This window comes from Terrapene carolina, unplaced genomic scaffold (genome assembly GCF_002925995.2).
Source record: "Terrapene carolina triunguis isolate 2854851 unplaced genomic scaffold, T_m_triunguis-2.0 Scaffold42, whole genome shotgun sequence".
NCBI classification, from domain to species: domain Eukaryota; kingdom Metazoa; phylum Chordata; order Testudines; family Emydidae; genus Terrapene; species Terrapene triunguis.
Genome location: NW_020664393.1, coordinates 61,018,835 through 61,031,128, shown reverse-complemented (window position 1 = coordinate 61,031,128; position 12,294 = coordinate 61,018,835). Strand labels below are relative to the sequence as shown.

The 12,294-nt window shown below is 42.5% G+C and overlaps 1 protein-coding gene across 1 annotated transcript in view; it reads left to right on the top strand.

Annotated features, from left to right (window-relative positions):
• The window catches only part of NBAS (neuroblastoma amplified sequence), a 381,012-nt gene that overhangs the window by 55,316 nt on the left and 313,402 nt on the right, over positions 1 to 12,294 (top strand). Inside the window, exons 13-15 of the mRNA XM_026655553.2 lie at positions 7,716 to 7,779; positions 9,986 to 10,179; positions 11,911 to 12,168. Of these exons, the coding sequence (XP_026511338.1) occupies positions 7,716 to 7,779; positions 9,986 to 10,179; positions 11,911 to 12,168 (516 nt within the window). The remainder of the gene's footprint in view (positions 1 to 7,715; positions 7,780 to 9,985; positions 10,180 to 11,910; positions 12,169 to 12,294) is intronic.

The following is a 12,294-nucleotide window of genomic DNA, read 5'->3' as shown; positions in this document are numbered from 1 at the left end:
AGTATGTAGCCTTTCAAGTTATAGTTCTGGAGGACTATGTGGTGCAGTAGGCTAATGCATTAGTCTTTTACCCTTGTAAAGTGGTACTTCTCTCCTGAACAATGACACTCCAGAAGGACTTGCTTTTCAAATGATGACATCAAAAAGCTATGCTCTACCTAATACAATTTATCTTAGTTTTGTAAGCATTAAATTCAGTGCAATAAAGACAACCATGGTCTTAGCTAATCTTTAAATAAACTCCTTATTACTTCAACCATACAGTGTGCTGGAGTTGTCAGTTAATGATGAAAAGGCATCTGCTTACCGTTTGAAAAGTGGCAGATCTGGAATCATGAACACTAAGAACTCTGCAACAGAGAGTCCTGTGGCACCTTTAAGACTAACAGATGTATTGGAGCATAAGCTTTCGTGGGTGAATGCCCACTTCGTCGGATGCATGTGGGCATTCTAAGAACTCTGACTTCTCTTGCCTGATTTTGGAAACCATTTCTTAAATATTAGATATTGACATAAGATTTGTCTCTCTTACTACATGTGGTGTATAGTGTTCAGTTAATGTCTTTAAAAATCAGGCATGATCCATTTTATAGGATAGAGTGCACTGTCTGTCCATCCAGTACCTGCTTTTGAAAACCAGAGTTCATATCTGAGTCTGCTCTTAATTCTGCCTACTTTCAGGTGCAAGCCTAGGTGATGGACTTTTTTGGTTAATGGCATGTAGTTGATGCACTGATCTGATTTCATATTGTGTATCTAGGAGGGAACATTTCATGTTTTAGGCCAGTTTGAAAAAGTATTTTGATATTTTAGCCATGCAAGGGTCTACTTGCATCGACCAGGCTGTCGGACTGAAAACAGATTTTGTAACCAGACAGGATGTTCGGTGTCCAAACGTGTGTTAGAAGAATTATCCTTGACGTTTTCTACCTACATTTGTATCCACAGAATTTGTTTATATATGTTGTGTATAAATGTCGTTCTCATTTGTTTTAGGGTTGATCAATTCACAGGCTCACTGTTCTTTCTTAGTCTACAAAGTCCATATGTTGATGAATGAATTCCCAACCTATGCTGTTATGTAATATCTTCAATTACTGGTTGTTCACTGCGATTTACTGTCACCCAATATCTTTCTGCACAACATACTAGCTACTTTAGGGCTCATGATATAAAATATTTTCTACCATTTACGATCATTTTTGTGAGATGATTTAAATACCTCAGCTTCTCTTTGTCTATATGAAATACATCCAGCTGTTCCCACAATCTGTTGAACTCTTCTGCAGTCCATGAGTTGCACAGCAGACACCACAAGCTCCAACATAGAGCTTTTGTTTTTTTTAATGATCTGTAGATACAGATTTTCATTGATTTTTTTTTTTTAACTGTTTTCATGATTATTTCCATATCTGGGCATTATGAGGAGCATTTGCAATTAAGTCTTCCAGAAAGATAAGTGACCGGAACGCTTATTGGGACTCATTTCATAAGGCGTACTAATATGTGAAGAGGATTGCGGTTCATAAAATATTCTAAAAGATGACACTACACTCCAAATATAGCCTATGGCCATAGCAAGCCAAAAGTTTGGATGTCCACTGTCATCCTGTTGTGTGTGAAACACACTTGGTTCAAGCCTAGGAGACTGCCATGACCAGATCCAGTCTTTGTTTATATTATTGACATTAAGCAATCATGTCTGGTAACGACATTTAGGCTCCAAGATATAGTTCTAATTTACATAAAGAACAGCACTTCAAAGAATCTGTTGAAATTTTGGGAAAAGAAATGATGTAATTTTTATATTCTTTGCGCTTACAAGATCTACATCTGCATTGAGGTTTTGCCCCAGGATATTTACTACCTATTACTCATTTGCCGGTGAAGCCGTTTTCATTATTTTATGCATGTTCCAGTAGAAGGTGATATAAGAATGTATTGATTAACCTGACTTGCCTAGTGCAGAGCCTGTTTTAAAACTGGTTATATAATCAGTTGGTGTTGAATTATAATGGATATTTCTTCTTCGAGTGCTTGCTCATGTCCATTCCATGTTAGGTGTGTGCGTGCCGCGTGCACAGTCACTGGAGATTTTTCCCTCAGTGGTATCCATCAGGCTGGCTCTAGTGCCATCTGGTGCCATGTGCTCATGTGTTGGTATCAGGGGCTTGGGCAGCCCCGCACCCTCTCAGTTCCTTCTTACTGCCTGTGATGGTCGCTGGAACAACTCTTCTTGCTTTGGCAAGGCGTTCATCTAGTGGTTCTGTTATTTCCTCTTTTCTTTGCTAGTTTAGTTAGATTCAGTTTATTTTTTTCGTAGTAGTGTATATTGTTAGACCCCCCTCCCCCAAGTTGTTTTGAGGAGCATGCTCTCGGCTTCGAACTCTTTGCCTTCTGTGGCAAGCTCATTCTGGTGAGCGACCCGCACTCCAGCTGTCTGAAGTGTCTGGGGGAGGCTCATATGTGAGAGTGTTGCCAGATCTGCTGCTAGTTCAAATGTCATACGAAAAAGAACAGGGAGGCTAGGCTAAGGTCCATCCTGATGGAAGCTGCACTCAGATAGGCTTTGGAGCAAAGCTGGTCAGATTCGGCACTGAATACTACTCTGGCAGCATGGGTTTCTCGGCACCTTTCCCTTTCATTGGTGCCAAGGAAGAAGCACAAAAAGCAACAGTCTGAGAGGGGGCACTTCCCAGAGCCGAGGAAGGATAAACACGGGGAGTGCAGTGGAGTGCAACCTATGTTGGGCCACTCTTCTACCCCCGCTCCACAAGTGGCACCGTTGACTCCGCCTTGCTTGCAGGTGCCATTGAGTCCAGTGTAAGACCATCCACTGGCACCCGGGAGGACGTCGTAGCGCCAGTGGGGTTGTGGTGTCATCCACCCTGAAGGCATTTGCAGCGGTCAGGGACTTGATTGCTGTCCCAGTACTGGCAGGGCAAGTTCTGGCACCGGTGAGATCATTGAGCAGAAGGGAGCATGTTGCCCTGAGCTCCTGTCTGACACCGAACCCTCTGGTACCAACCAGAGGGAAACTGACTCTGCTGATGTCAGCAAAGACTTCCCCGCTGTGGCACTGTTCCCCAGACCATCAGCACTGGCCAGCAGAAGCAAGGGGTACTGGTCCCACCCAAACTGACTCGTCCTCAGGGTCGGAGGTGGAGTCGTATACCCAACCAAGGTGCCGTTACCAGTACCCGATCTGTGTCCCGTCAGATCCTGGCTAGGTGGTCTGTGCAGGTCCAATGACCTTTTTGGAATCCCTGGAGTTCCAGCTGTTCATACTTTTTGTTTTCTCAGACCGTCTTTCCTACTTTAGCCTGGCATGGTCCCTCATCACCTCGGACTGTTGGGTACCGAGTATGGTGGAGGAAAGTTATTCCCTTTAGCTTTCTTCCACCCTTCTCTGCCACCCCCTCACCGTCCCTCTTCAGTGACCCTTCTCATGAGCAACTTCTAGTCCTGGAGGTGTAAGCCCTCCTTCGGGTAGGGGCTGTGGGGCAGGTGCCTCAGAACTTGAGAGGGATAGGGTTTTACTCCTGCTGATATTTTCTGGTCCCGAAGGCCAAAGGGGATCTTTGACCCATCCTAGACCTGCATCACCTCCACAATTATCTCAAGAAACTGAGGTTCTGCATGGTCTCCCTGGCCTCCATTATTCCCTCCCTGGACCCAGGAGACGGGTATACTGCCCTCGACTTGAAAGACACCTGTTTCCACATCTCCATTTTCCAGGGCCACAGAAGGTTTCTCGGATCCATTGTAAACCAGACCCACTATCAATTTACTGTCCTCCTGTTTGGCCTGTTGGCAGTGTTTTTACAATATGTATGGCGGTGGCGGCGGCCTTACTCAGAAGCCAAGGTGTTCGAGTCTACCCTTACCTCAATGACTGGCTAATCAAGGGCCAGTCCAAGGCCCAGGTGAGAGCTAGCATTTATCTGGTCCAAGCTACCTTCTGAGCCCTGGTCCTATTGATAAATTAGCAAAAGTCGACTCTCGTTGCTGTGCTCGGTTCTACCTGGGCCAGAGCCTTCCTCCCAGAGGCTCACTTCCTGACAATGTCGGCTGTGATATCGAAGGTCAAGGCCCACATGTCATGACGGTCTGTTTCTGCCTCAAACTTTTAGGTCACATGGCCACATGCACTTATGTGATACAACATGCAAAATTATACCTCGGACCCCTTCAAGCTTGGCTGGCCTTAGTGTACTCACCGAGCCGCCATCACTTGGACTTGGTGCTTACAGTTCCCACCCCGATCCTCGTTTCCCTCGACTGATGGAGGCATCCTCGATCGGTGAGGGAGGATATTCCCTTTGTCACACCTCAGCAATCAGTATCCCTAATCTTGGATGCGTTCACTCTAGTTGGGAGGCTCACCTTGAACACTTCAGGACTCAGGGCCTGTGGTCCTAGGACGAGCTCTCATTGCATATAAATGTCAATTGCTCAGAGCAGTCCGCCTAGCGTGCAGGTGTTTCTACCCCAGATTGCGGGCAAAGTAGTGCAAGTGCTCATGGACAACGCAGCAGCCATGTTTTACATCAACAGGCAGGGAGGGGCATGCTTGTTCACCCAATGTCAAGAGGCCTGTCGGACTTCTGCACGAAGCACTCCATCCACCTCGAAGCATCTCACCTTGGAGCCCAGAACACTCTGGCAGATCACCTCAGCAGGTCTTTCTTCTCTCACCATGAGTGGTCCCTTCACCCTGATGTAGCTAGGTTCATCCTCAAGAGACAGGGGTTTCCTCTTGTAGATCTGTTCGGAGTCCAGCAGAACAGGAAATGTCAGCAGCTTTGCTCCCTGCGTGGTCACACACCAGGCTCACTTATAGATGCCTTCTTACTTCCATGGACAGAGCTCCTGTTCTATGCATTTCCTTCTGTTCCTTTGATACAAAGGTCCTTCTGAAAGTCAAGTGAGACAAAGCAAGGGTTATTCTTCTAGCTCCTGCTTGGCTGCACCAACACTGGTTTGGCATGCTACTGGATCTGTTAGTAGCAGCCCCGTTGCTGCCCCCTCCCCTCACGGACCTGATATTTGCAAGATCACAACTGTTTGCTCCACCTGAACCTCAAGGCCCTCCACCTGACCACGTGGAAGCTCCATGGTTGAATGTGGCGGATCTGGCCTGTTCAGAAGAAGTCCACCAGGTCTTGCTAGGTAGTATGAAACCATCTACTAGAGCGACTTACCTTGCCAAAGGGAAGTGTTTCTTGGTTTGATCATCCCAACGAGGCCTCTTACCAACTCGGTCACCCCTCCAGTCCGTGCTGGAGTAACTGCTCCATCTGAAATCATAGGGCCTAGCCATTTCATCGTTCAAGATGCATCTAGCGGCAATCTCAGCCTTCCACCCTCTGATGGACAGTAGGTCGGTCTTCTCATGCAAAATGTCCATTTGCTTCTTCAAGGGATTAGAGAGACTTTACATTGAAATTTATGAACTCATTCCACTGGGGGCCCTAAACCTGGTCTTGTCAAGACTCATGGGCCCTCCCTTTGTGTTGCTGGAATCAGGCTCTCTGACATCTGTCTCCTGGAAGGTTGCCTTCCTGGTAATGATTACCTCAGCCAGGAGGGTCTCAGAAATCTTGGCCCTTATTTCAGAATCCCCATATACAGTGTTAAGGAGAAGGCTCAACTGCGCCTCTACCCAGCGTTCCTGTCAAAGGTGGTCTCACAGTTTCATAGTAATCAGGCTATTTTCCTGCCTGTTTTCTTCCCCAAACAGCACAAAAATACGGAGGAGTGGCATCTCCATACATTGGGTGTTAGATGTGCCCTGGCCTTCTACGTTGAAAGAACCAAGCCATTCTGTAAATCCACGCAGCTCTTTGTGGCAGTAGCAGGCAGGATGAAATGCCTACCAGGTTTGGCTTGGAGAATCTCATTCTGGATTGCTTCCTGCATTTGTACGTACTATGAGCAGGGGTGTTCCCCCTCCTGCCATCTTGACAGCCCATTTGATGAGAGCTCAGGCTCCATCTATCCCAGTTCCTGATCCAAAACATCTGCAGAGAAGTGACCTGGTAGTCGGTACATACTGTCTCCTCCCACTATGCCATTACCCAGCAGGCTAGGGATAATGCCAAGTTTGGTAGAACAGTGTTGCAATCTGTATGTCCATGAACTCCGAGCCCACTTCCTTGCGCACCATTTGAAAGTCCTCTAACGTGGAATGGGCTTGAGCAAGCACTTGAAGAAGAAAAAACGGTTACTAACCTTTCCATAGCTGCTGTTCTTTGAGATGTGCTGCTCATTTCCATTCCACAACCCATCCATCTCTTGGAGTTAGCTGGCAAGCAGGAACTCAGAGGGTGCGGGGCTGGCTGGGGCTCTTATATCAGCGCATGAGTTCTTGGCACCAGAGGGTGCTAGAGCCAGCCTGATGGATACCACTGAGGGAAAAATCTCCGGTGACTGCATGCAGCATGCGCACACTTAACGTGGAATGGACATGAGCAACATATCACGAAGAACAACAGTTACAGAAAGGTTAGTAACTGTTTTTTATAGGACAAAACATTTCAGAAATATGCAACTTCTACCTGTTTTGCACAGAAACATTTTGGTTTCATAAAATGTGGGGTGAGAACTGGCATGGCAAAAAACAAACAAACAAAAAAAACCAGGTGATACCAGTGTGCTTTTGTGCTCCTTTAAAAAAATCAAACCAAAACAAATCCCAAACTTTCCACTGCACCGAAACTGGACCCAGTCTAGTGTTTCAAGTGTCGAGAGGTGTCCTTTTGGTGTTGTAAATTGCTTGGGGCATGGCCATTATATCCTCTATCTTCACAGTGTCCTGCATCCTGACTGTACTCAGTAAATAATAAAAGCTGTTTTTCTTTCACATACTGTGTGACTTGTGATACCGCACTGTGTGAGATTCAGCATCACTCTCCTACTGTACATCTTTGTATGCTCTTTCCAAGATGAAGAAAAATCTATTCCAGGACTCAAAGGAAGGAGCTGCAGGTGCAGAGGTCACTAAATACTGCTGATTCCTCTGCTACACTAGTCCTACAAGGGAAATGTTACAGAGATAACTGACTATAACACATGCTCCTGGGTTCCTAAGACGCAGGGGAATTTAAGAGTGACACTAGCGTTCTATGATTTATAACAAGTAATTGTTCTCTTAAAACACTTCAGGTTAAACAAATCACATATAGTTTGGGAAAGTGGGCAGCTTAATTGGATATCCTGTATTTGAGAAATTCAAGGGCAACCATTGCCATAGAATGCTGACCAGATCAGTGAGTCATTGGGTTATCCTGGTTTCTTATGTAGGACATGGTGCTAGGCAGGATACTGTATTAGATGAAAACAACAAGGAGTCTGGTGGCACCTTAAAGACTGTTGTTTTTGTAGATACAGACTAACACGGCTACCCCTTGATACTTGTATTAGATGGACTATGGGTCTGATCCATTCTGCAGTTCCTATATTTCTAAATTCTATATTTAAAGAAAGGGTCCAACTTGTACATCTGACCTAGGGAAGGAAGCTTGAATTTCATTCCAATGAGGATTGCATTTACATGGATGTAGTCTCAGTGTTAACAGAGCAGTTTAATGGAAAATTGAAGGTGTTACCTTTCGTGAGAAGTAGTTAGATATAAAGGGGGCAAAATGTTGGCTTTTTAAAGATGATTGCTTACTAATATAGTTAATGTAACATTGCAACTTAATTTTTTTTAGCCAGGTTATGATGAGATCAATCCAGATTGGAGGCTTTCTACTGAAAAAAGGAAGAAAATAAAAGGTGGGTGATGTAGTCAAATTATTATGCTAAACATTGATGTTCTGAAAAAAATTTACATTGATTAAAGAACATAATGGTTTTAATTAAAATCTTGCCTAGGATAGTTGCCAAAATGGTGCATCTTTCTTGAATTTTCAGTTCATCCTAGCTTAATGAGTGTCACAATGCAAACGTTTTAAAATCCGCTGTTAGGCATACTTTGCAGCTGAAATATCCTTTTATTTATGGTTACACATAATATAGGGCTTTTTCATTCATGATAAATCAGAAGGTTGTTGATCCTGGCTCCATGGAAGGCTTAACGCTCAGCAAAAATATCTGTCTGTCTTGGAAATACATGAAACAATAAATTGTGTGTTGCAGAAATTTGCAGAGTCCACCAGGAGGCCTCTTGGGATATATTGGAGCCTGAGAGCCGGGTCCACAGAGCTTGGTTTCTAAAGCCTAGGGAGGTGGGTGGGTGGGCTTTAGAGCCCAAGCTCCAGCCCGAACTGCAACTTCAAAGTGCTGTCTACATAGCTATTTTTAGAGTGCTGGCGTGAGCCCCGCTAGCGAAGATTTGCTCCCGTGGGCTCCAAAATGCTGTGTAGGCATACCTTTGTAGTCCACAATGCTAAATTTAATTCAGTCCTTCCCCTCCACACCAGCATGGTGAATTTTAAAAGGCTAGGAACAAGTTAGAATACTACAGGAGGTTGGTCTGCCTGCTTGTCTTCAGTTAATATTTTAGCTGAGAGCATGTTTTAATGTACTTCCATTTATATATGCAGTGTTAATGCCATGCTTGTACATCAGTATATGAACAATGTTTATATAGCCAGTACACACGCTCCCCGACTTACGCAAGTGTTTCATTCCGGAACGCCTTGCGTAAGTTGAATTTTGCCTAAGTCGGGGACGTATACCCGATAATTATGGGGGGGAGGGAGGGGCGGGAAACGCTTACAAAACTTAGGGAACTTTTTCCGTAAGTGCGAGTTTGTGTAAGTTGGGTTTGCATAACCCGGGAAGCGTCTGTAGTTTCACGGCAAAGAAGCGAATAGCTTCCTGGTTCCACTGATACTTCTTGTTGTTACTTTCTTTGTATTGCTGTAGTACCTCTGGGTCTCAATCATAGATCAGGGCCGCATTTTCCTAAGGTACTTCTGGTGCCAGCCCCTAATTGTTTACAGTCTAAGTGACCTGGCATGCACAATCAGAGTAAAGATTTGTCTAGGAGAGAAATGGAAAAGTCCAGTTACAAAAAAGTAAAGTTATTTTTGCCCAATTACATGACTTGATTTAAAACAAACAAAACCCTCTTTGACACCATGCCTGCCTGAGATCAGTGAGCGGAAAGCTTCTAAGGATCCATACAGGTGGTGTTTCATTATAGTCCCTTTTACCTGCTTAAGTGACTGATTAACTTGATCAGAATAATTGGCAGTAGAAATAACAGCATCTACCTTGTTTTGAGAAGATGGGTTTGGCTAATACAGTTAGCGAGAGGCCAGCATTCTGAACCAGAGAAGAGCCAAAGGAAAATGTGTTGATAAAATATGACTGCAATTTAAAAGGTGCTGTTCAGACACTTCTACAATTTCTGATATATACCCTGGTATTATCTATGTAACAAAATTCAAACAACGATCATTCAAAGTGAAAAGAATGAACTGAATTGAAAGGAGAGAGTGCTGTAATAGTTAGAAAATAAGGTGATGTCTGTCTTCTCTTAAGGGTGATATCTAACTGCATAAGCAAATTGCCCACAAAATGTAAAATTCTGGATTGTAACTATTTTTAAAATGTCATCTTAATAACTATGTTTTCTCCCTGGATGGTCCTCTAAGAGTTCTGTTTTCAGTTGTGATATGTCCTCCAGCTGGATGCAATTTCTTCTGGATCCCATCTGTAATTCTCTATGCATTTGCTAAAGAAATTCACTCTCAGCTGTCCTGAGGAGTGATGTACCAAATCTTTATTAAATGGTCAAAACCTATCATACTCAGTGCAAGTAAATCATCTTGCTGTAGATTAGCTTTTTCAAGCAATATTTGAAAAGTAATGCAGTTAAGTCAATCTATAATGGTTCAGTTTTACTTTTGTTAATACAGAGTTGACTGTAATTAAAAATACCATTGCTGTAAAATAGAAACTTAGTGAAGCGAGGCTGTGTGTGATGCTGATGAATATGTTTGTTAGAAATGCTTTTTGTTTTCTCCTTTAGATAAAGAATCATATTACTCACTAATGGATGTAAATTGGTGGGCAGAAAATGCTGTGATCTTGGCTCGCTGCTCTGGAGCTTTGACTGTGTCATCTGTGAAAACATTAAAAAACTTACTGGGGAAATCATGTGAATGGTTTGAAAATTCCCCTCAGGTCACTTCTACTCATGATGGAGGATTTCTAAGCCTGGAGGTAATAAACATACTAACAATACTAAGAAAACCCCCACTGTAGTATAATAAAACCTCACTTTTTTTATTTTGCTAATGTGCACAACCCAAAATGTTTATACAAAAGATGGACATCTCTCCCACCCTAATAGTAGATGCTGTAATGAAATCTTGTCTTACTATGTTTTCATTGCATTTACAAATTGTTTTATCATATGTACTCTGAAGGATTATCCTAAATCATGAAAACACATGAACAAAATAGTTTGAAATTTTGGCTTTTTCAGTTGCCTTCTTTCTGGCTAATGTTCAGAATTCACTAACTTGCAATATATTTTCTGGTCATAAGTATAAATAAACAAAGCCCCACTCTATTGAGACATTTGCTTAGTTTCAGTATAGATTCTTTGATTTATTTAATTTTGTGCTACTTGGAAAAAATGGGTTTTCTTCAAACTATTTTAATTAGAAGGAAAAATAATCTTGTCCACATGTGTAATTTTTTTTCATTCTATGATATATACAGTAACCAAGAAAATTTGTATCTACAAATTTGTACAGCAAGAATGGCAATTTGTGTGTATGTTAAAATATATATTTATATCTACATATAATTGTATGAAAAATCCTGCAACCTGAGTCATCCTTCCTCAAGTAAAACTCGCATTGGCTTGAAGTCTCATGGATACTGGGTATGTTTGATTGAAGTGGGGAATACAGTATTTGTCCCTATCCCTTCTTCAGAGAAGAAATGCTATTAAAAACAAACTATGTAAAATGTGTTTTTGTAAATTTTTTCATTTATTTAAATTATGCCAAAAAAGCCTGTTGCCCTCCATAATAATGTATACCTGCAATTTTATTTCAATCCAAGCAATTAAATCTTTGATTTCCCTGTGAAATTGTTATGACATGTTGATCCTACAACATAAGAACAGCCATACTGGATGAGACCAAAGGTCCATCTAGCCCAGTATCCTGTCTTCCCACAGTGACCAATGCCAAGTGCTTCAGAGGGAATGAACAGAACAGGTAAATCATCAAGTGATCCATCCCCTGTTCCCCTTTCCCAGTCAAGACAGATTTAAAAACAAAACAAACGAGCACCAAACACCTTTCTGTCACAGTTGTTGATAATACTTGTTTCAGAACAGCATGATCGCAATATAAATAAGTTTGTTCATATGTCTATTAAAAGATGCATTACTATGGAAATGACGTTAACTGAAAGACCTGAAAAGCTTCCTATCAGTGGCTTCTTGTTCTTCCTTCAGGATGTTAACATTGACCTAATCAGAGAGAAGCTTAGTACATTGATATAGAATTCCAAATAATTGATTAAATATGTGACTTTTTAGTTTGCATACTGTTTAACTCATGTGTTAGCTAAGTTTTCTGATAACAGAACTGATATGGATTTCCTCTTAGTTCCCCACCCTGTATGGCTTCCTGCCTCTGTTAGAGGACACAGAGTCTGACTGGTAGCCCATTGAGATTTATGGAAGTCTTTCTGTTAACTTCAGTGGGCTTTGGATCAGGTCTGTAGTCCAGGATGGAGAGCCAAGAAGCATTCCTGAAGTACAAATTACAGGTTACGAGCTAATGTTTTAATGTGCGGGAGTGGGAGGAGGCGGGGTCCTTGATCCTGAAGTTGATGTGAATTGTGGATGCTCAGCATTTTCCAGAATCAGGCAGCTTGGGAGCAAACTAACAACAACATATTGCACTGTTTAAGAATTGCCTTTCCGTGTAGTGCGAGATAAAACTGGCTCCAAAGAGATTACGCTTGGAGAGCAGGCCTGGTGAAGAAGATGAACGAGAAGATGACTCTGACTCAGATGATGTAACTTCTGCCAAGGCCAGATATTTCAGTTACCTAAAGCAAGGCCTGTATTTTGTGACAGAAATGGAACGATTTGCTCCTCCACGGAAACGTTCACGCACTATTACAAAGAATTACCGCCTTGTGAGTTTAAGATCTACAACCCCAGAGGAGCTTTACCAGAGAAAGGTAAGATTGAGATCCATACAGCATGAGACAAGGACAACAATAAAGATTAACATAAAATAACTGTTTTTCATTGTTTCAGAAAGATCAGCTTTGATATCTTCCTGTTTTAATTTTTTTTCTTTTAAT